Raw genomic sequence first — 23,801 nt, 5'->3', positions numbered from 1 at the left:
GTCTTGATAATGTTGCGCACTGTGGATAAAGGCAAATCTAGATCTCTGGAGATGGACTTGTAACCTGGAGATTGTTGATATTTTTCCACAATTTTGGTTCCCAAGTCCTCAGACAGTTCTCTTCTCCTCTTTCTGTTGTCCATGCTTAGTGTGACACACACAGACACACAATGTGTAGTTCTTTCCAGTCTGACAGAGGTGGCAGCAGAGAGCCCTGTGGTCAGTGTCAGGATCACGCATTGTCCAGGAAAGAATATCATGGATATATAGCAGTGACTTCCAAACAGTTTTCTCGAATTTAGGCAAAACTACAACTCCCAGCATGCCCAGACAGCCTTTGGCTGTCTGGCCATGCTGGGAGTTGTAGTTTTGCAACAACTTAAGACACACTATCTGGAAAACACTGCTATATATGTTTATGATAATATTTCACAGAGTATATAGAGATGGCCTCGTCCAGACATTATTTCCAAACAAAAATCTGAAAAGTGTTGAGTGTATAAGTATTCACCCCCTAACAAATACCTACAGAAAACACCCCGCCACCTACTGTATCCTGCAGCTTTGCCAGCTCCCCTGCTGAACCACATTCCAGTGCAGATCAAGAAGTCTGACGCGTTTCGGCTTTACTAAGCCTTAGTCATGGCATCTCTATGATGAAGGCTTAGTAAATCCGAAACCCGTCAGACATCTGTACTGGTATGTTATTATGCCTATGACAATAAATAATTCAGGCCTTAAAAGGAAAACTGTCAGCAGTCACCCGCACTAACCAGTGATACTGGCTGGTAGTGCGGATGATGCTGATTAAAACGCTTCCTACCAAGCCCGGATCCATATGGGCGTTCCTCAGTTATGTTCCTAATTGTCATTATGCAAATTACCACAGTCGCAAGGGCGGAGTTACGATGGCGGCCTCAGGCACTATGACGTCTCAGCGCTTGGCCAGCTCATACATATTCATACAAACCCGTCCGCTTCCCCGCTCTGTATTTACTCTTACTGCACATGTGCCGATGATGGTCGCGGCCATCTCGCATCATCGGCGCATGCGCAGTAAGAGTAAAGACAGAGCGGGGGAGCGGAGGGGATTGGATGAATGTATGTGTAGTTCTTGCCAGTCTGACCACAGTGCTTTTTGCTGCCCCCTTTGTTCATGTCAGGAACTGTCCAGAGCAGGAGAGGTCTGCTATGGGAATTTGGGGACATGGACAGAGGTGTCAGCAGAGAGCACTGTGGTCACACTGCAAAGAACTACACAACCTCCTGTGGAGCATACAGCAGCTGATAAGTACTGGAAGGATTAAGATTTTTATATAGAAGTAATTTACAAATCTGTTTAACTTTCTGGTCCGAGAGGACCCCTTTAAAATAATTTCCCCCCCCAATTTCATCCCACAGTACATTAGGTCCTGCAAGTTTAGGTGATGCAAAACTACAACTCCCAGCATGCCCGGACAGCCGTTGGCTGTCCGGGCATGCTGGGAGTTATAGTTTTGCAACAGCTGGAGGCCCCCCGTTTGTGAAACACTGCTGTAGTATATTATGAGGCTGACAACTACTACTCCAGATAGATTCCGGTCATCATCTTTAGGATCCGCTTTGTGACGCTGTAAACAAGCGGAGACTTGCCGGTGCGGCGGGCGGGTGTATGACCATCGGTGACTACCGCTCATTAATCCATCGTTGTGTTTGCTTTACCCTGTCATCATCTTCACTTTGTAGAGTAGAGAGAGCTCCACCCTGAGAACCTTCTCCATCACTTTCCAAAGGAGAACCTATATAGAGGCAGAGAGTTAAACAAATACAGTGTTTCCCAATCAGGGTGCCTCCAGCTGTTGTAACACTACAACTCCCAGCATGCCTGGACACCTGTCTGCTCTCTATTAGGGTTTCTCAACTGGGGTGCCTCCAGCTGTTTCAAAACTCCCAACATCCCCGGAAAGCCAAAAGGCTGGGAGTTGTAGTTTTGCAACAGCTGGAGGCACCCTGGTTGGGAAACACTGGGATAATGGCTATTTTTCTCCAAACCCCTTCCCCCTATAAGACGTCTTGCAAGTGTTTTGTATGGGATTAAATATTTTTTTTATTTTATATGCTTATATAAAGCATAATGTAGAGGTTCTTGGGTTTAACAGGTTTAGATGATGTGGCAGGCACAGGTTTACAGCCATATTGATACTGTACAGAAATGATTTCCTACTGTTTCTCACATTTCCAATTAATTCTCTGGCATTGCAGAGAGATAGAGGGGGTGGAGTCTGATCACTGCACCTGGTCATCTAATTAGACTGCTGGTGCTGGAGGTCAGACAGATGAACTAAATAGACTCCTAAGTGGGTTGGGGTCAGTTCACACTATGTCCTGTATCAATGCTTATTTATTTATTTATTTATTTAATTTTAAGAAAAATATTGCCATAAGGCAAAACTGATTTGACCTACTATCAAAACTGAAGGGTTTTTACAAAATTGCAGACAAAAAAAAAAAAAATGCACAATTTTGCAGTGATTTTCGAAAAATTATGGCAAAAACGGAATGTGTAAACGCAGCCTCAGAGGAGGTGTACAACGAATATATATCCTGATCCCATAGAGATAGCAGCAGTATACAGATGGAGCTGGAGGGGAGGTGTATAATTACTATATATACTGATCCCATAGAGATAGCAGCAGTATACAGATAGAGATGGAGGGGAGATGTATAACTACTATATCCTGATCCCTTAGAGATAGCAGCAGTATACAGATAGAGCTGGAGGGGAGGTATATAACTACTGTACATTCTGATCCTATAGACATAGCAGCCAAAGGGCTGGAGTCTAACATGGGAAAATACTTGTCTTAGGCCACATGCACATTATAAAATGGTTGTCAAAACCTGCTGATCTTGGCAGGAGCGGCCCACCAGTTAATATGTATGGGAGGGCTTCCGATTCTCCCAACAGCTGAGGTTGGAGGAGAGAAGGATCAGAAATGTTGGATTTTAACTATCATTTTGTTCTCCATGAGATAACGTGGCAAAGTTGCGCATGCGCTTCCTAAACTGAGTGACGGCGGCAGCTGATAACCGGCACTAGCAATCATGGCACCTAGGAGCCCGAAGGACAGGTTGGGTGCCCAACTGGCACCTTCTGCAACATATTTGAAGGCCTCTATGCCAGCCTATAGACAACTGCCTCATAGAGTCTGCCATAGGCATGGCATTGACTAGTATAAGCAATCCAAGTAGTGACCAGTATAAGCAATCCTAGATCAGTTTTCCAAACAAACAGGGTGCCTCCAGAAGTTGCAAAACTACAAGTCACAGCATGCCCGGACAGCCGAAGGCTGGAAAACACTGTCCTAGATGCAGTTAAAAAAAATTAAATAATAAAGAAAGAAAGAAAATTATATATAATAATAATATAAAAATAAAAACAAAAAAAAATAATGGTTTAAAATATAAGAAAAAGCCTCCCACCAATAAAAAAAAAAAAAAAACCTTCTTTTCCAAATTAGAAAAAAAATAAATAAATAAACATTTGCTATCGTCACATGCAGGGTTGTCTGACCTATTAAAATATACCACCTTTTCCCAGTACGGTCGAAAGTGCGATAGTACAAAAGCGTAAATATGGGTATCGTCGTAATCGTATTGATCCACAGAATAAAGATTACATGTCAGTTTTAATGAAAAGTGCACAAAATGCACAAAAATGTCCCCGTCCCTTCCACAAATAATATTTTTTTGGTTCGGTAAAATGAAAGTCATTACAAAGTACAAGTGGTGGCGCAAAAGAAACAAGCCCTCATATGGATAGTAAAATAAAAAAAAAAAAAAGTAATTTCTTTGGGTGCGTTCACACGGCCGTCTGTCCCGATTTTTTTTTTACACCCGTTTTGGTTCCGTTCTTGCAGGTTGTAAACGGATTAAAAACGGTTTTAGAAAAATCCTGTCAATTCATGTCAATGGGATTTTTTTTTTTTTTACAATCCGTTTACATCTGCATTCATTTCCGTTTTTTTGGACGGCACAGTATTTTTTCTTCCGTCAAGAAAAACGGGGAAAAAAAACGGATACAGTAAATTTAACATTGAAGTCTATGGAAAACGGATGAGCCTTTAATGTCATCCATTTTTTCAATCTGTTTTTTGATCCGTTTTTACTTCTGAGCATGCATCTGTTTTTTTTTTGTTTTTTTTTGGTTTATTAACTGAACAATAACGGATAAAAAAAAGATAACATCCGTTTGCTTCCGTTATTGTCCGTTTTTTTTTTTTTTATTTTATTTTTGACGGGAGAAGAACGTGACGAGTCTAGACTGGTATGAACACAGCCTTAGAAATAAATTCTAATTAATAAATTAATAAATAAATAAAAAACATTGGCCTGGTCCTTTAAAAGTGTACCCGTCAGATCCAACAAAATATTTTATATATATATATATATATCACTCAGTACCTAATCCTGACCATGTACATCTAATTTTTATGTGTTTATCCCCTTTATTTATTTTTTATTACACTTTTAATTTGTCTCACTAGTCTGAATTCCTCACTAGTCTGAGGGGGCGTGGCCTCACTGTGCAGGTCTCCGCCCCCTCCCTCAGTATGCTGTCTGCTCACATCTCCCCTAGCATTAGCAAAACTACAACTCCCAGCATGTCCTCACTGACAGAAGCGGGACACAAGCTGACAGTGGGAGGATTTTTCCTGCACTCACAGCTGTCAATCAAGGAAGTGTGTCCATGACATAGGTGATGACTCATGGACACAGCAGGACTAGTATGTGTCCAGGCAGGCAGGGGGGCAGTTGTTTGACTGGCTTTTTCACTATGAAATACTGAACATTTTCTAATGAAAACAATTGCAAAACCTATTGGTTATACATGCTTTACAACCTATCAAAAGTTTTTGCATCTGACAGTGCCCATTTAAGGGTTAAGTGACAACAAAGCCAACTTGCGTATGTTAAAGAAATATTTATACCATATTTATTACGGTTTAATTATGAGTGGAAAAAAAAATAAGTTAGAAAAATCCTAACGGGTAATTACAAACCATACACAAATGTACATACGATATCTACATATCAGCCTACGCTCACGTGTGGTCACATGACTGGGGACCGGCGACACGTCTCCGGAACGAGTGACTTTACTGCTCTGCGGAAACAGGAAGATTACACGTTACGGACATGGTTATACGCAGCGACGGGCGAAGACGAGTCATAGAGGACACGCGGTGAACATCTTCAAAGACGAGACGCGTTTAACCGTTTAAGAACCAGTCATGGGATCTGAAGGTATGTAAACAGTGCGGTTGTGTCAGTCAGTCAGTCAGCGGGATCGGGAGGTTATGGCCTTCGGGCTGAATTACGGTTGTTTGCTTCCAGCCATGAATATGATGCCGTGCTCCAGGTCAGGGATGTCGCCCCGAATAGAATCATTTTCCTCCACAAATTCATCGCTCAGCTTCTTCCACCAGGGCCAGCGGCTCCGCTTCAGCATGGTGCTGTGACACTGCTTGGCTTTGAGGGCGACGGGGACGGATCTGCTGGTGAAGAGGTCCACGTCTTTCTCGGTTGCGTCTTTAAGACTCGGGGCACCTATAAAAAACAACCGGGACACAGTGCACAGAGGGATGAAGAAATGCTGCCACCTGGTGGTGGAGACGAGAATGCGCTTACATAGGAGGATGACCTACCCATGAGCATGCCGATGTCAGTGTTGATGTGGGCCAATAGCGCCTCCCTGCGTTGCTCGCATCGTTGCTGCTGCTTTCTGGTCAGTAGGAATTGGCCCAGTCTGTCCTGCACCTTCTTGTGCAGGTCCTGGCTCTGCTCTAGTGACATCTGCTGGGCCTGGGAGGAATAGCACCATAAGAATTAAAAACACCATAAACCAGTGTTCTCCAACCAGTGGGCCTCTACCTATTGCAAAACTACAACTTCCAGCATGCCCGGACAGCCGAAGGCTGTCCGGGCATGCTGGGAGTTGTAGTTTTGCAATTGCTGGAGGCACACAGTTTGGAAAAACTATCCTAGATGGACTTAAAGGCGATTTTATAAATTTTTTTAAATTAACTAGTGCCAGAAAGTTAAACAGATTTGTAAATTACTTCTATTCAAAAAATCTTAATCCTTCCAGTACTTATTAGCTGCTGAATACTACAGAGGAACTGCTTTTCTTTTTGGATTTCTTTTCTGTCTGACCACAGTGCTCTCTGCTGACACCTCTGTTCATTTTAGGAACTGACCAGAGCAGGATAGGTTTGCTATGGGGATTTTCTCCTACTCTGGACAGTTCTTAAAGGGGTACTCTGGTGGAAAAACTTTTTTTTTATTCATTTTTGTTTTTAAATCAACTGGTGCCAGAAAGTTAAATAGATTTGTAAATTACTTCTATTAAAAAAATCTTAATCCTTCCAGTACTTATTAGCTGCTGAATACTACAGAGGAAATGCTTTTCTTTTTGTAACACACAGCTCTCTGCTGACATCAAGACCACAGTGCTCTCTGCTGACATCTCTGTCCATTTTAGGAACTGTCCAGAGTAGGAGGAAAAACCCCATAGCAAACATATGCTGCTCTGGACAGTTCCTAAAATGGACAGAGGTGTCAGCAGAGAGCACTGTGCTTGTGATGTCAGCAGAGAGCTCTGTGTTCCAAAAAGAAAATAATCCTTCCAGTACTTGTTAGCTGCTGAATACTACAGAGGAAATTAAGATTTTTTAATAGAAGTAATTTACAAATCTGTTTAACTTTCTGGCACCAGTTTATTAAAAATAAATAAAAAGGTTTTCCACTGGAGTACCCCTTTAAAAAGCTGTACGGGAATGCTGGGAATTGTAGTTTTGCAACAGCTGGAGAGACACAAGTTGGGTAACACTATAGTTATGCACCATATAAAGTCTGCTGAGCTCAAGGCATGCTGGGAGTTGTAGTTTTGCAACAGCTGGAGAGACACAAGCTCATAGAGAGATCAAGCTCCTGGCTCTGCTCTAGTGACATCTGCTGGGCCTGGGACAAATAACACCATGAGTGTTTTTCAAATTTCAAGTCTCCAGCTGTTGCATAACTACAACTCCCAGCATGCAAGCTGGGAGTTGTAGTTTTGCAACAGCTGGAGGCACACTGTTTGGGATCTGTGTCTCTCCAGCTGTTGTAAAATATACTACAATTTGACATATGGTAATAGTACAACTCCAATAACACCCTGTCAGAACATGATGGGAGTTGTAATTTTGCATCTTCACATGCTGTAAAATTACAACACCCATCATGCCCTTGAAATACTACAAATCCTATCATGCACTGAAAAAACAGTTGTCAAAGTTTTGCAGCACAGCAACTGTTTGTTAGGGTATGATGGGAGTTGCAGTTTTGCCAGGGCATGATGGGTGTTGAAATATTGCAACACGTGGAGATACAAAATGTTGCAACATTACAACCCCCATCATGCACTGACAACTAAAAGCTTTCAGGGTGTTATGGGAGTTGTAGTATTGCAGTTGTAGTTCTGCCAGGGCATGATGGGGTCTTGTACTATTGCGACATTTTGCATCTCTAGATTTTGCAAAACTACAACTCCCAGTTGTGTCAAGAGTGGTGATGGGTTGGTTTAGTATTACAATTTGTAAAAGTTTTGTAGTTTTGCAACATTATTTAAATTGTAACACTACATCAACCTATCACACCCTGGCACACATGATGGGAGTTGTAGTTTGGCAACATCTGGAGAAGCAAAATAATGCAAATTTATAACCTTGACAAAACTGTTTCCTTTGACTGTCAGAGCATGATGGGAATAGTAGTTTTGCAAAATCTGGAGATACATAGGTTTATGAACACTGCTTTATGTTGCATACATTTTCCCCAACCAGGGTGCCGCCAGCTGATGCAAAACTACAACGTCCAGCATGCCCGGACAGCCGAAGGCTGTCCGGGCATGCTGGGTGTTGTAGTTTTGCAACAGCTGGAGAAACCCTGGTTGGGAAGCACTGTATTAAATGCAGATAATGAAGCAAATCTATAAAGCAATGTTTTTTTTTTTTTTACCAGGGTGTCCCCAGCTACAACTCCCAGCATGTTTATTGACTGTCGGGCATGCTGGGAGTTGTAGTTTTGCAACAGCTGGAGGCACTCTGGTTGGGAAACACTGTATTAAATGCAGATAATGAAGCAAATCTATAAAGCAATGTTTTTCTACCAGGGTGCCCCCAGCTACAACTCCCAGCATGTTTTATTGGCTGTCCGGGCATGCTGGGAGTTGTAGTTTTGCAACAGCTGGAGGCACTCTGGTTGGGAAACACTGTATTAAATGCAGATAATGAAGCAAATCTATAAAGCAATGTTTTTCTACCAGGGTGCCCCCAGCTACAACTCCCAGCATGTTTATTGGCTGTCCGGGCATGCTGGGAGTTGTAGTTTTGTAACAGCTGGAGGCACTCTGGTTGGGAAACACTGTATTAAATGCAGATAATGAAGCAAATCTATAAAGCAATGTTTTTTCTACCAGGGTGCCCCCAGCTACAACTCCCAGCATGTTTTATTGGCTGTCCGGGCATGCTGGGAGTTGTAGTTTTGTAACAGCTGGAGACACCCTGGTTGGGACACCCTTTCTTCCTGTGATATGTAGAATATTCTAACCGGGTGGAGCTGGAGGCGAGCGTCCACTTTCTGCTGCAGCCTCAGCTTTTCCTCATCCGGGAGATCTTGGTGTTTTTTCCAAGGCGATAAAGATTCCCGGATCAGTCTCCGCTTCTTTAACAGTCTCATTGCCTGAGTAAACAAGAAAAGCAGAAATATCACAACCTCCTCATGGTCCCAGAACATGGAAGAATTAAGCAGACCCCCGAATGGCTTTTGTAGACGCACCGCCCTCTGGATGATGACCGCCGCCTTGTACTGTTTGAGGATTTGTTTCTGCCGCAGGAATTGTCTTCTCTCTCTGTACCCCCTCCAGAGCTTCTGTATCATCATTGCCGACCGCTCCTGGGTTTCCTGGATGTGTTTGTCCATTTGTCCTGTAGATTGAGAGAGAGAGAGAACTGTTATATATAACTTACTAATATAGTGTTATAACAAATTGTACTGGATGTGTTTTTGCTTCACAGGAAGTTGTGTAGTCCTCTCATTTTCAGTGTGGTGTTGTCTCAGCAGCTCCTGACTCCTCCCACTCCTGACAGATAATTGTGTAGTCCTCTCATTGTTAGTGTGGTGTTGTCTCAGCAGCTCCTGACTCCTCCCACTCCTGACAGATAATTGTGTAGTCCTCTCATTGTTAGTGTGGTTTTGTCTCAGCAGCTCCTGACTCCTCCCACTCCTGACAGATAATTGTGTAGTCCTCTCATTGTTAGTGTGGTGTTGTCTCAGCAGCTCCTGACTCCTCCCACTCCTGAAAGATAATTGTCTAGTCCTCTCAGCAGCTTCCCAGCTCATTCCTCTCTCCTGATAGGAAGTTGAGTGGTCCTCTCATTGTCAGTGTGGTGTTGTCTCAGCAACTCCCTTCTCCCCCAATATGACACATCATCCTTTGCTGTCTCAGGAGGTGTGGCTGGATCTTGTCTCTGAGCTCTAGCCCCGCCCCTTTAGCCTACATCACCTTCTCAACAAGTTGTGTAGTCCTCTCATTGTCAATGTAGCATTGTCTCAGCAGCTCCCTGGCTCCTCCCTCTCTCCTGACAGGAAGTTGTGTAATCCTCTCATTGTCAGTGTGTTGTGTTAGGCAGCACCTGACACCCCCCCCCCCCCTCCCTAATGTGATACCTCCTTTGCTGTCTCAGGGGGTGAGACTGGATCTTGTCTCTGAGCTCTAGCCCCGCCCACTGGGTGATGTCTTCACCTCTAAACAGCCCCTTTAGCCTACATCACCTTCTCCCGGTCATATTCATCTTTATTGGGAAATTTATGGAAGAAGGAGGCGTGGTTACAGCATGCTGCCTTGTGCTGAGCAATGCCACAGGCAGACCAGCACACAGGGAATGAATACAGCAGGTGCTGTTGCAATCTCAGTGATTGTGCCATAGTCTGCTGTGAAATAAGATGTTCTGCGGCAGCTCTGGGCAGTGAGTAGGGTGGGAGAGCTGTGATGAAGAGCTAAGGGGGAAGCAATGAATTCTGGGAGTACTGAGCAATTGCTCAACCAGTAAGTAGTGTTTCTGACATGTAGGGGAGAGGTTTACAGGTGAACAAAACTAATAGATTCTTGTTTTTACAACTTGGGCAGAGAGAAAGGCCTGCTATATGCTTCTGCAGCATTTTCATCTTTACCCGAGGTCGGAGTAACCCTTTAAAAGGGTTCCCATCCCCAGGACCGCAGCGGAGGGACCGTGAGGAGAGGGGTGTTGGAAGAGAAGCGGCGCCCAGGACACATGGGGGGTTGGGGGGAATACAGTTAAATACCGTGGAACCGCCATCACTTACAAAAATACCGTGATACACGTTTTTGCTCATACCGCCCAGCTCTACGGGAACTGTACTGCAAAAACATGGTGTGAATGCGGCCTTATCTGCCCACATAACTAATCCGCCCTCCTCTCCTATGTAGTGATGAGAAGATGGTCACAGCCTGTCCTGGATCTTCTCTTACCCGCGTGGACGATCTCCAGCAGCGTCAGCTGCTTCTCTCTGAACTCCCTCATCGCGCGCAGTCTCTGCAGCTTCATCCGCTCCCTCAGATCCTCCTCTTCTCTCTGTCTCTTCTGTTGCTTCATTTCTTGGTCACGTTTGGATCTGGATTTTGGGTCAGAAGAAACATTTCAGTTTTAGACAACAAGGAGTCTTTTACCTTCTTGCGTATGCCTTGTGCTTACCTGTTTTAGCTGATGTGGCAGGCATGAGGTTTTTAGCCACTGTTTCTATTTCAGAACAGAAATCATTTTCTAAAGCTGCATAAATATCCCATAAATCCTCTGGCTTTGCAGAGAGAGGGGGATGAAGTCTCATTGTTGCAGGTCACTTAATGAGACCAATAGAATACAAAAGAAGGTAAGCGGCACACCAGGGTAGCTTGAAAATAAAATCCAGGGCTTTATTCAGTGTAAATTCACACACAGCAAGGGGAAGACCGACATACAGCGGACAAGTGAATTGGGCAACAGTTGTTTCGCACGAATCGTGCGAAACAACTGTTGCCCAATTCACTTGTCCGCTGTATGTCTGTCCTCCCCTTGCTGTGTGTGAATTTACACTGAATAAAGCCCTGGATTTTATTTTCAAGCTACCCTTTTTGTGCCGCTTACCTTCTTTTGTATGCTGCTTCCATATGGACTGATTTCTTCAAGCTGTGCACCCGTGGGTGTGAAAAGAGGCTCCCCGCCTTCACCGAGACATCAGGTTCCTACAACCGGATCAGATGAGTCTATTTACCGTATATAGTTGCATTGTCTGCCGAGCCGCATTCATTTTTCTACATTGAACTCCAGTAACCAGAAGCCTGAACTGCTGAGACTCCTAAGTGGGTTACAATCAGTTCACACTACATGCTGTTTTGATGTGTTCTCTTATTTAAAGTACATTTCTAGAGAAATACTGGAATGAGGCATAAGAGATTTAACCTATAATCATAATTTGTTACATGAATATCTGGTCTTCAGGCTGAGTTTATATGTAGCATTTTTTACAGCACTTTTGGCCATGTTTTTATTGATATTTTACAAAATTGCTGTGACAAGTTTTTACTGCAATTTGGTAAATCGCACCACACTTGCCTCTTAAAGCTGTTTAGTCCTTGGGAAAATGCAATGTGTGAACACAGCCACAGGGAAGGCATATAACTACTATATATCCTGATCCCATAGTGATAGCAGCAGCAGTATACAGATAGAGCTGGAGGAGAGGTGTATAACTACTATATATCCTGATCCCATAGAAATAGCAGCAGCGGTATACAGATAGAGCTGGACGGGAGGTGTATAAACTACTATATATTCCGATCCCATAGAGATAGCAGCGGCAGTATACAGATAGAGCTGAAGGCAAAGTGTATAACTACTATATATCCTGATCCCTTAGACCTAGCAGCAATAGTAATATACAGATAGAGGTGAAGGAGAGGTGTATAGTTACTATATATCCTGATCCTATAGAGATAGCAGTAGTATACAGATAGAGCTGGAGGGGATGTGTATAATTACTATAAATCATGATCCCATAGAGATAGCAGCAGCAGTATACAGATAGAGCTAGAGGGGAGGTGTATAACTACTTTATCCTGATCCCATAGAGATAGCAGCAGTATACAGATAGTGCTGGACGGGAGGTGTATAAACTACTATATATCCTGATCCCATAGAGATAGCAGCAGCAGTATACAGATAGAGCTGTAGGGAAAGTGTATAACTACTATATACCCTGATCCCTTAGACATAGCAGCAACAGTAATATACAGATAGAGCTGGAGGGGTGGTGTATAATTACTATATATCCTGATCTCAGAGATATCAGCAGTATACAGATAGAGCTGGAGGAGAGGTGTATAATTACTATATATCCTGATCCCTTAGATATAGCAGCAGTATACAGACAGAGATGGAGGGAAGGTGTATAATTAATGTATCCTGATCCCACAGAGATAACAGCAGCCGTATACAGATAGAGCTGGGAGGGGAGTGGTCTGGGAGCTAACATGAGGGATATAATAGATGATGATGTCATCCTGTAGTTCACAGGAAGTCAGCTGACACAGAACTGACCACTTCCTCTGACACATTAAGCATTGTGATTTTCTATGGGCCAGGCTGATGAGTACATGACCCAGTTACAGTCATGAAACACATAGATGCTGCTGTTCTGAGATAAAACAGATGGCGCTGTAGGAATAGTCATTCTGAGTGTGCATGATATGGGCAAAAAACTAAACAAACTCCAAACAAACCTGGGGTGCTTCTTTAAAAATTACAGAATGAGATTCAGTAGTCTAAATTTGTGTTTCCTACCATCTGGTTGTGGGTTATGAACAATTCTGATGAGTCATAAAATCCGACAATTATCATAGAACGTGAATACTGAAAGTCACAATATGCGCAGCCTGAAGAAGTTATGTGTGACCACCATAAGCTACAGAAACCCCCCGCGTATACCCATCACAATGTATAACGCACGTGGATGCTAATCTGCTTATACTGCTAACACAACGCGCAGCCCAGAATGGCGCTGTCCCAGCTCGTACCTGAAGCTCCTCTGTAAAGACGTCACAGCCCCAGGTAACTTCCGTATCCTCCTCCGAATCCGAAATCCCCTCCACACGGCCTGAATGACGCAGGCAGCGCGGTGCAGTCTCTGCGCAAAATAAGTTCACGCGTTACAATTCTCACTGCATAAGTGTTTCCCAATCAGGGCGTCTCCAGCTGTTGCAAAACTACAACTTTCACAAGCTGGGAGTTGTAGTTTTGCAACAGCTGGAGGCACCCTGGTTGGGAAACAGAGGCCTAACAGATAGAAAGGGAAATTCTGGAACTAAAAACCCTTATTAAAGTAGGGAAAGTCATCAGTCCAATGGGGTTGGCTGACTGTTCACTAATGTGTACGGGGCCCTTTATGGTCTCACATCAGGACCATGGTTGCAGATTAGTCTGGTTGCATTTTACCTGCAGCTCCTCCTGCTGGTAAGTGCTGGAATACAGAATGTCCAGGAGTCGGCTGAGCTCACGGCCAAAGCCTTTCCCAGTCCATTGCTTGCTCAAGAGAGATCTGAGGCCTACAAATAAAACATCATATGTAAAACAGGTATAAAAAATAAGTTATAAGAGGCTGGAAAACTAATCAAACAGCAAAACTTCATAAAATGATTTATATAAACTCACACACATATAATATATATATATATATATATATATAGGCTCATTCTCAGAATACACAGAGCACATATAGAACTAATCTACAACATTACTCATCCTGTATTATACTCCAGAGCTGTACTCACTATTCTGCTGGTGAGGTCACTGTGTACATACATTACATTACTGATCCTGAGTTATATCCTGTATTATACTCCAGAGTTGTACTCACTATTCTGCTGGTGAGGTCACTGTGTACATACATTACATTACTTATCCTGTACTGATCCTGAGTTATATCCTGTATTATTCTCCAGGGCTGTACTCACTATTCTGCTGGTGAGGTCACTGTGTACATACATTACATTACTTATCCTGTACTGATCCTGAGTTATATCCTGTATTATACTCCAGAGCTGTACTCACTATTCTGCTGGTGAGATCACTGTGTACATACATTACTTATCCTGTACTGATCCTGAGTTATATCCTGTATTATACCCCAGAGCTGTACTCACTATTCTGCTGGTGAGGTCACTGTGTACATACATTACATTACTTATCCTGTACTGATCCTGAGTTATATCCTGTATTATACTCCAGAGCTGTACTCACTATTCTGCTGGTGACGTCACTGTATGTACCGGTACATGCAGGAAGCATCAGAATGACAACATACTGATCCTTATCTATATATATCTCTATATCTATATCTATAATCTCAACGTGTGTGTATGTATGTATGTGTGTGTATGTATGTGTGTGTATGTATTTGTGTATATGTGTATGTATGTGTATGTGTGTGTATATGTATGTGTGTATATATGTGTGTGTATGTATGTTCCACAAAAACGTCCAAACGGCTAAAGATTTTAACATGAAACTTGGCCACATGTTACTTATATGTCACCAACAAACATAGGATAGGTGATTTAACCCTTACTCACCCCCATTTGCATGGGGCGGGGCTTATGTTTAAAGTCCCATACAAGTCAATGGGAAATATATGTTACTGCATAACTTCCAAATGGCTGGAGATATTTCCATAATACTTGGTCACATGTTACTTATATGTCCACTTAAAATATAGGATAGTTAATTTAACCATTTACCCCCATTTGTGAGGGTCAGGATTTTTGTTCCGATTCAAATTAATGGGAAATGTATGTTCCCACATAACTTCCATACGTCTGGAGATATTTCAATACCTGGTCACATATTACAGGTCGGGATAGGAGGACGGGATAGGAGGTCGGGATATGACAACAATATATGAGGACGGGATATGAAGTCAAAAGCTTCCTCCTCTGTTTATTTTCCTCCCCAACAAGGATCAGGAAGGAAAAACCGGGCAACACCGGGTACTCAGCTAGTTCTGGAATAAGACGCCTCGTGGCACCAAACTGCTGACCTGAAACCTCCTCCGACAGCTCATTCCATTCCTACATAAATAATGTATTCTGCGCTACAACAGAATATCGCCGACCGCAGCATCTGGAGGAGAATCGCTTCTCATATTCAGGGATGGATTGTTGTATCAGGAGGGAGAGAGCAGGACGGTGATTTATACGATTGTTCTTACATCTTGTATATTATATAATTTATATTACACAAGTTGTTTATTACAGCGCTGAATACTTCTCCTGTGGGGAAGCTACGATTATACTCCATGTATTCATTTCTGAAATGTAATTGCAGTGATCTCTAAATTGTGAGCCTCCAGCTGTTGCAAAAATAAAACTCCCAGCATGCCCGGACAGTCAACGACCACTGAGCCACATGATCTGCTCAAGAAACAAGGGGTATTCCGACATATATCCACAGGATAGGATAAGTGAGATCATGGGAGGGGAGGGGGGGGGGGGGGTCTTCTTTAAATACAGCGGTGGGTCAGCACATGTGCCCTCGCTTCATTAATTGTCTATGTAGCCAATGGAGATATTCAAGTACAGCGATTTCACTTATCCCCAAACCTCTGGATAAGTTCATTTAAGTCAGAATACCCCTTTAGGGTATATTCACACTACAGTGAGTGAACGGAATCTCCGCTCGCTGAATTCAGCGAGCGGAGATTCAGCCTGGCAGCCGGCGGCAGGACCGCACGGCACTGCGCCGTCACCATTGATGGCTATGCAGTGCTCGCGGACTTCTGCGCAAAGAATGAACATGTTCTTTCTTTGTGTGGAATAATTTCAGCGGCGGAATTGTCTGCCACTGAAATTCCGCAGTGTGAACGGGTCTCGCGGAGACCCATTCACACTAATGTTAAGTTCACACCGCGGAATTCCGTAGTGTGAACATACCCTTAAAGGGCTATTCCAGCCATTTTTAACTTACTGTTACACATTATTTCTATTATTTGTAAGTTTTCTACCTTGATATTGCTCTGTATTTTCTGCTCAGTCTCAGTCAGATTCACAGACTGGGAAGGGGCGTTCCCCAGCAGGTGTGACATCATCTGAAGCCATACAGGGGAGAACTTCCTCCCTCACTCTGCTACTCACAGCCCAGAGTTCAGTGTAAGATGAGCAATGATTGGCTAAGGCTGCACACACCCTCCTCAGCACTCCAGACTGCATTTCCTGATTTTGGACTTCTCCCAGGCCAGCAGGAGTCCAAAGTCTGTGCATTTTTCTTTTCATATCAACTGGCTCCAGAAAGTTAAACAGTACTTAGCTGCTGAAATTGAGTTATTCTTTTCTGTCTGACAACAGTGTTCTCTGAGTTAATTTTGGCTGTAGTTCTCTTAAAGTACAGTGTAAAAGAATTCCACCTGTCATGTACCTTTATATCGAGTGCCCACTATTCGCACTAGTTGAGGATTGGACTCCACCATGAGAAGCAGCGACCGAGTTGCAGAGCTGCCGGTGACTGGATTGGATGAGGCAGAAAGTTTGTAAACCAGTTCATCTAGAATTGGATGCAAAGTCTCTTCTGGAATCTGGTGGAGGACGGAGCTGAAAGCACAAGACAGACAAGAAACATGGCTCAAAATGTGAAAGACACAGACACGTGAATGAGAACAGTAAAACCAATATACACAGCGCCCGCTGGGCAGAGAAGACTTGTAAATTCATCTTGAGGCAAAAAACAAACAAAAATAAAACTATATATTATATATATATATATATATATATATATATATATATATATATACACACATACATACATACACACACACACACACACACACACACAGTGTATAGATTTTGAATGGTGACAATAGCACAATACAATACATGGTATTACATGGTATTTAGGATCGTGAGGTGTGATCTGATGCAAAACAGCCGCCTATTGCCTCCCAAAATATACTGTGCACCTTTTGATACAGGCAGCTCTTGTTTAGGGTACGTTCACATGGGCGGATTACCTGCAGAATTTCCACAGCGTATTTGCTGAGGAAAATCTGCAGCAGATATTCTGCTACCATTGAATTCAATGGGTCTGAAGGAAAATCTGCAAAACTGCCTCTATTGTGGATTTTCTGATGGCCCATTGAAGTCAATGGTAGCAAAATTCGCAGCAAATACACTGCGAAAATTCTGCAGGTAATCCACCCATGTGAACGTAGCCTTAATGTAGATTTTCCCAACCAAGGTGCATCCGGCAGTTGCCTTTGGCTGTTTGGGCATGCTGGGAGTTGTAGTTCTGCAATGGCTGAAGTTCCTCAATTTGGAGACCTAGGCTCTAACCTAACCAGCCGCTGTCAGTGCATGCTAGTAGTTGTAGTTTTGCAACATTTGGAGGTCTACAGTTTGGAGACCTAGGATCTATCCCAGTTTTTTCCAACCAGGGTGCTTCCAGCTGTTGCAAAACTACAACTCCCAGAATGCCCGGACAGCCAACGGCTGTCCGGGCTTGCTGAGAGTTGTAGTTTTGCAACAGCTGGAGGCACCCTGGTTGGGAAACACAGGGTTAGAGGCACTGGTGTGGCATTCATCACGTGGTTAATACTACACAGGATCTAAGGAAATGTAAACTCTCAAATAATAAAAAAAAATAATATTATATATATATATTAAATAATAAATAATAATAATAAATATATATATATTATTTGGGATCTTCAATCGTCATATATCCCCCATATAAACTGCAGCAGATAATAACCCAGACAATGAATCCTCTGCTGCAGCGATATAGGTTTAATCACATCACTGTCTTAGATGTAGCATTATGTTGCACACCGTTCACATTATGAAGTGGTTGTTCGTCACACGCAGCAGTGATCGTCCTACCTGTTAGCGCGCAGAATGGCCTGCAGTACAGACATGACGGCCGTGCCGCTCTCCACATCATCGGTCATCAGTAGCTGCAGGAAATGCTCCTGTCTCCAAACTGCAGAGAAACCAAAGAGATTCTTGTGTTACCGTGAGGAGGTCACATCGTGCGTTATCTGAGGTGAAACCTGGTGTATGAGCAGAGCCCTAGAGAGGTGTAAGAATATGGGGAAATACAGCTAACGGGAGCACAGGATTCTAGGGTCAGGGCTAAATTATGTTCTTTAACCCCTTCATGACACAGCAATTTGTTTGGGGCTTAAAGGGTTATTTGGAAAACATTTTTTTTTTTTTTTTATCAACTGGAGCCCGAAAGTTAAACAGATTTGTAAATTACTTCTATTAAAAAAATCTTAATCCTTCCAGTACTTATTAGCTGCTGAATACTACAGAGGAAATTATTTTCTTTTTGGAACACAGAGCTCTCTGCTGATATCATGACCACAGTGCTCTCTGCTGACATCTCTGTCCATTTTAAGAACTGTCCAGAGTAGGAGAAAATCCCCATAGAAAACATATGCTGCTCTGGACAGATGTCAGCAGAGAGCACTGTGCTCGTGATGTTAGCAGAGAGCTCTGTGTTCCAAAAAGAAAAGAATTTCCTCTGTAGTATTCAGCAGCTAATAAGTACTGGAAGGATTAAAAAATTTTTGTTTAATAGAAGTAATTTACAAATCTGTTTGTAAAACTTTCTGGCACCAGTCGATAAAAAAAAAAAAAAAATTTCCACCGGAGTACCCCTTTAAGTTAGTTTTCTTCTTCCTCGCATTCCAAGACCCATAACTTTATTTTTCCACTGACCAAGTAGTATTAGGGTAGGGTCACACGTAACAGATTCACCGGTGACCCGATCCATAGTGTGCCTCCAGCTGTTGCCACCCCATCCCCCCCCCGGGCCTGCAAGTCACCGACTGCACTTGCAGTGTACTCAGACATCGCTGAGCAGCCGTGATTTCCCAGTACACTGTGCATGCACATGGCGACTCGCAGGCCCCTCTGTGGCTGCTCGGAGCGGCGGATTGCCGTTGTGAGCAGGCCAGGGGGCGGGGAAAGGCGGAGCAACAGCTGCAGGCACACTATGGGTCAGGTCACCGGCAGATCTGCAGCGTAAAAAACGATGTGAATCCATTAAGAATGAACCTACCCTTAGGGCTTATTTTTTGCCGGACAAGTTCTACTTTTCATTGGAGCACTTTATTTTATCATACAATGTATTAGGGAGACAGAAAAAGATAAGGCAAAAAAAAAATATAAAAAACACCAAAAAACATAATTACGCAATTTTGCCCAGCAATAATTTTTTCGGAGTTCACAATATGGTAAACCTGACATGTGAGACTTCCCGTAATGTGTCACTTACCGAGCTCCACCAGTTGTACGTGACCGCTGAACAACCAACACAAAGAGTCCATCACCAGACGGAAACACCGCAGCAGCTCTCCGCTTTTTTCATCCTTAAAGAGACATTACACAGATTTGTATATAACCCTGTAAGCTTGAAAAATATATTATATATATATATATATATATATATGTAAATATAAATAAATAAAAGTTTTTTCCTGGATAACCCCTTTAATAACTCATGGGAACATTATAGCAGCGGCAGGGGGAAGGAAGGAGAACGCGAGCTCCTCGGAGCTCGCGTTCTCCTTCCTTCCCCCTGTTGCTGCTGCTGTAATGTCCCTGTGATTTAATAAAGTACCTTCCTGGCATCTACCTGGTGGGTGCTGTACAGCCTTTTCTTTTTTGGATTTATAGACCTTCATATAAGGGCTTGTTCACACTACGGAAATTCAAAAAGGAAATTCCGGGTGTATTGCGCTTACGGCAGCCCCCTCCGGAATCTGTGCTTAAAGGGGTAGTCCACTGGCCAGCCTTCGGGCTGTGTTTGGAACTAATGTTCTGAACGCTGTGCGCGCACTGCGGTGGTCCCCCACGCCCCCTCAATTCAAGTCTATGGAAGGGGGCATGGCATCCTTTATGCCCCTCACATAGTCTTGTATTGGGGGAGTGGCCTGACTGCACGAGGGGCGTGGCCGACCCCTGCAGTGCATGCACAGCATTCGGAACTAAACGTTCCGAACTCGGCCATACTCCAGGGGTGCAGACTCTTAGAAGCAGCAGTCCATAAATATAGCAATGGTAAGAAGAGGATAAGTTGCACTCACCCGAGTCTTATTTCTTTATCCCAAATTTCTCTTTATTCCATAAAGTTTCCAAACAGTCAGTCAGACAGACAGGTGCGGGGAGCGAGAGCAGCAGCTCTCAGATGCGGGGAGCGAAGGCCTTCAGGGCTGCTGCTCTCGCTCCCCGTGTCTGTCTGACTGTTTGGAAACTGTACTTTATTAAATAAAGAGAAATTTGGGATAAAATAAATAAGACTCGGGTGAGTTCGACTTATACTCTTCTTACCATTAACCCTTTAATGATGTTGGGATTTCTCCGGCGGATTGTACTAGAAGGTTGAACATGTTCAATCTTCTGGCACAATCTAATTCCGCTACATGTTCTGCTACTGAACTTCCATAATGTGAACTGAGCAGCAGAATCCCATTGAGATCAAGGGAATCTGCTACAAGCTCAATCTGTGTGGAAATCCCGTAGTGTGAACAGACCCTAAGAGATCTCTGTATCGAAGACTTATCATCCACGCGATACCTACCTTGACCGAGCGCACGTATCTCGCTTGGATCCTTCTTCCCAGCACTAACATGTTCACGGCAGCGGAGGGCAGCAACTTCGAGTAGAATTCATCAGCGTCGTTCTTGGGATCCAGACCAACGCAGCACTTACTAAGAGATGGGAACATGTAAGGTTACTTGGGATCTGGCTGTATTAGAGCAATGATAGCGGCTGTTTTCGCGCTGTGGGAGTCGACCACGCCCCTTGTGATGTAATGGCCACGCCCCCTCAATGTAAGTGTATGGGAGGGGGCGTGACTTCCTTCACGTCCCCTCCCATTGACTTGCATTGAGGGGGCGTGACCATGACGTCACAAGGGGCGTGACCGACCATCGAGGCTCGAAAACCGCGTTTCGAACATTTACTTCCGACCGCTGGCCAGTGGAGTACCCCTTTAAGCCTTTAAAAATATGCTTATATCGTATATACTCGAGTATAAGCAGAGTTTTTCAGCACTATTTTCGGTGGGAAGGAAGGGTGAGCTGGTCCGGGCCACCTATGCTGCAGGGACCATCCGGTGGGGAGGGTTAGTCGTTGCGGGCTGTCCATTTTCACCAGGGGGCCCTCTTCTCCGTGCTCAGGGCCTGCCCTGGACTAGTGACGTTGCATTGACGACGACGCACAGGGACGTTCCATTCGACCTGCGCTTGAACGTCCCTGTGCGTCGTTGTCAAGGCAACGTGACTAGTCCGGGGCAGGCCCGGAGCACAGAGAAGAGGGCCCCCCCAGTGAAGATGGTCAGCCGGTGGCTGACCAGGCATGCTGGGACTTGTAGTTTTGCAACATCTGGAGGTCCGCAGGTTGAAGACCACTGATGAAGGGATTGACAGGCGGTGATGATAAGGGGGGGGGATGATGACGGGGGGGTCTGGATGATGACATGGGGGGGGGGGGGGATGATGTATTTCCCACCCTAGGCTTATAGTCGAGTCAATAACTTTTCCTGTTTTTTTGGGGTGAAATTAGGGGCCTCGGCTTATACTCGAGTATATACAATATGTGCTTTTTCATCCTTGCCTTACAAGAGACAGTAAATATATATATATTTGTGTGTGTGTGTGTGTGTGTGTGTGTGTGTGTGTGTGTGTGTGTGTGTATATATATATTAGAGAGATAGAGATATATATTAGAGATATATATATATATATATATATATATATATATATATCTATCTATCTATCAGACACTTTTTTTTGCAGGGTGATCAGTTTTTATAGGTACTATTTTGGGAAAAAAGGACTATATAAGTAAAAGAAGCACTAATAGGGTGGCTCACTGTACAAAACCAATCAGTCAGATCAGGCTGGCCAGCAATGCACCTATACCCTGTGTGCACAAAAATAGGGAAATAAACAAGAATTACCGTTGCTCAAGATCTATTAGATATATGGAAAAAAGGATATCAATAAAAAAAAAATTCTTGAGATAATCAGTTGCTGATTCCACCACAGGGCCCTTGAAGGTGAAAAAGCAACCCCAAAATAAAGATTATACAGAATAGAAAAATACAGAATAATCAGCACATAAAACTCCTAGATAAATTCATTGCAATAGAAAAGAAACCAGGCGTCTCATGCAGACAGTCAAATAGCGATCTTAAATCTTTAGAGGAGAACTCCAGCAAATCCGGAACCGGACCCTGGCTCTCTCAGTGAGGAGCAGGCGTCATCTACCGGTAGACAGCATTCATTTCTATGGGAGCGCCGATGATGCTCCAGCGCTGTACTTAGGTCTCTTCAGCGCTTTCACAGAAATGAATGGATCGCGTCTTATCTGCGCCTCACTGAGAGCCGGGTACCGTTCTGGAGGGGATAGAGAATAAGTAGCTGATCGTGGGCGGTCCGACCGCTGGGACCCCCTGTGACCAGCTACATATCCCCTATCCTGTGGGCAAAGGATAAGATAGTTTTTGCTGGAGTTCTCCTTTAAGCCTCATATAGCTCATTTAACACTACATCTCACTTGAACAAATAGGAGTTTTATATGCGCTAAAATATGTATCCATTCCTCCATAGTAGTTACACGTATACATTCCCCCACAGGAGTTACACGTATACATTCCCCCACAGGAGTTACACGTATACATTCCCCCACAGGAGTTACACACATACATTCCCCCATAGGAGTTACACATATACATTCCCCCATAGTAGTTACACATATACATTCCCCCATAGTAGTTACACATATACATTCCCCCATAGGAGTTACACATATACATTCCTCCATAGGAGTTACACATATACATTCCTCCATAGTAGTTACACGTATACATTCCCCCATAGGCGTTACACATATACATTCCCCCATAGTAGTTACACGTATACATTCCCCCATAGGAGTTACACATATACATTCCCCCATAGGAGTTACACATATACATTCCCCCATAGGAGTTACACGTATACATTCCTCCATAGTAGTTACACGTATACATTCCCCCATAGTAGTTACACATATACATTCCTCCATAGGAGTTACACATATACATTCCCCCATAGGAGTTACACATATACATTCCCCCATAGGAGTTACACATATACATTCCCCCATAGGAGTTACACATATACATTCCCCCATAGGAGTTACACATATACATTCCCCCATAGGAGTTACACATATACATTCCCCCATAGGAGTTACACATATACATTCCCCCATAGTAGTTACACATATACATTCCCCCATAGTAGTTACACATATACATTCCCCCATAGGAGTTACACGTATACATTCCCCCATAGTAGTTACACATATACATTCCCCCATAGTAGTTACACATATACATTCCCCCATAGTAGTTACACGTATACATTCCCCCATAGGAGTTACACGTATACATTCCCCCATAGTAGTTACACGTATACATTCCCCCATAGTAGTTACACATATACATTCCTCCATAGTAGTTACACGTATACATTCCCCCATAGGAGTTACACGTATACATTCCCCCATAGTAGTTACACATATACATTCCCCCATAGGAGTTACACATATACATTCCCCCATAGGAGTTACACATATACATTCCCCCATAGGAGTTACACATATACATTCCCCCATAGGAGTT

General features: G+C 43.5%; 1 protein-coding gene across 4 annotated transcripts in view; it reads right to left on the bottom strand.

The window, feature by feature from the left end:
- Positions 1–4,922: 4,922 nt before the first annotated feature.
- Positions 4,923–23,801, bottom strand: part of IQCB1 (IQ motif containing B1) — a 25,048-nt gene continuing 6,169 nt past the window's right edge. For 2 of the 4 annotated variants that reach the window (XM_056534614.1, XM_056534613.1), the window contains exons 4-14: positions 20,709–20,838; positions 19,404–19,497; positions 18,002–18,101; positions 16,545–16,717; positions 13,572–13,681; positions 13,154–13,263; positions 10,574–10,716; positions 8,860–9,008; positions 8,632–8,763; positions 5,688–5,844; positions 4,925–5,589 (exon numbers count right to left, since the gene is read on the bottom strand). In XM_056534614.1, coding sequence (XP_056390589.1) covers positions 5,357–5,589; positions 5,688–5,844; positions 8,632–8,763; positions 8,860–9,008; positions 10,574–10,716; positions 13,154–13,263; positions 13,572–13,681; positions 16,545–16,717; positions 18,002–18,101; positions 19,404–19,497; positions 20,709–20,838 — 1,531 coding nt within the window. In that variant the 3' untranslated portion in view covers positions 4,925–5,356. Of the gene's footprint in view, positions 5,590–5,687; positions 5,845–6,888; positions 7,003–8,631; positions 8,764–8,859; positions 9,009–10,573; positions 10,717–13,153; positions 13,264–13,571; positions 13,682–16,544; positions 16,718–18,001; positions 18,102–19,403; positions 19,498–20,708; positions 20,839–23,801 lie in introns of those variants that run through there. The other 2 variants (XM_056534612.1, XM_056534615.1) reach the window with 2 other exon arrangements.

Source organism: Hyla sarda, chromosome 8 (genome assembly GCF_029499605.1).
Source record: "Hyla sarda isolate aHylSar1 chromosome 8, aHylSar1.hap1, whole genome shotgun sequence".
NCBI classification, from domain to species: domain Eukaryota; kingdom Metazoa; phylum Chordata; class Amphibia; order Anura; family Hylidae; genus Hyla; species Hyla sarda.
The sequence above is the reverse complement of the archived record's forward strand: the minus strand, read 5'-3'. Positions and strand labels throughout refer to the sequence as shown.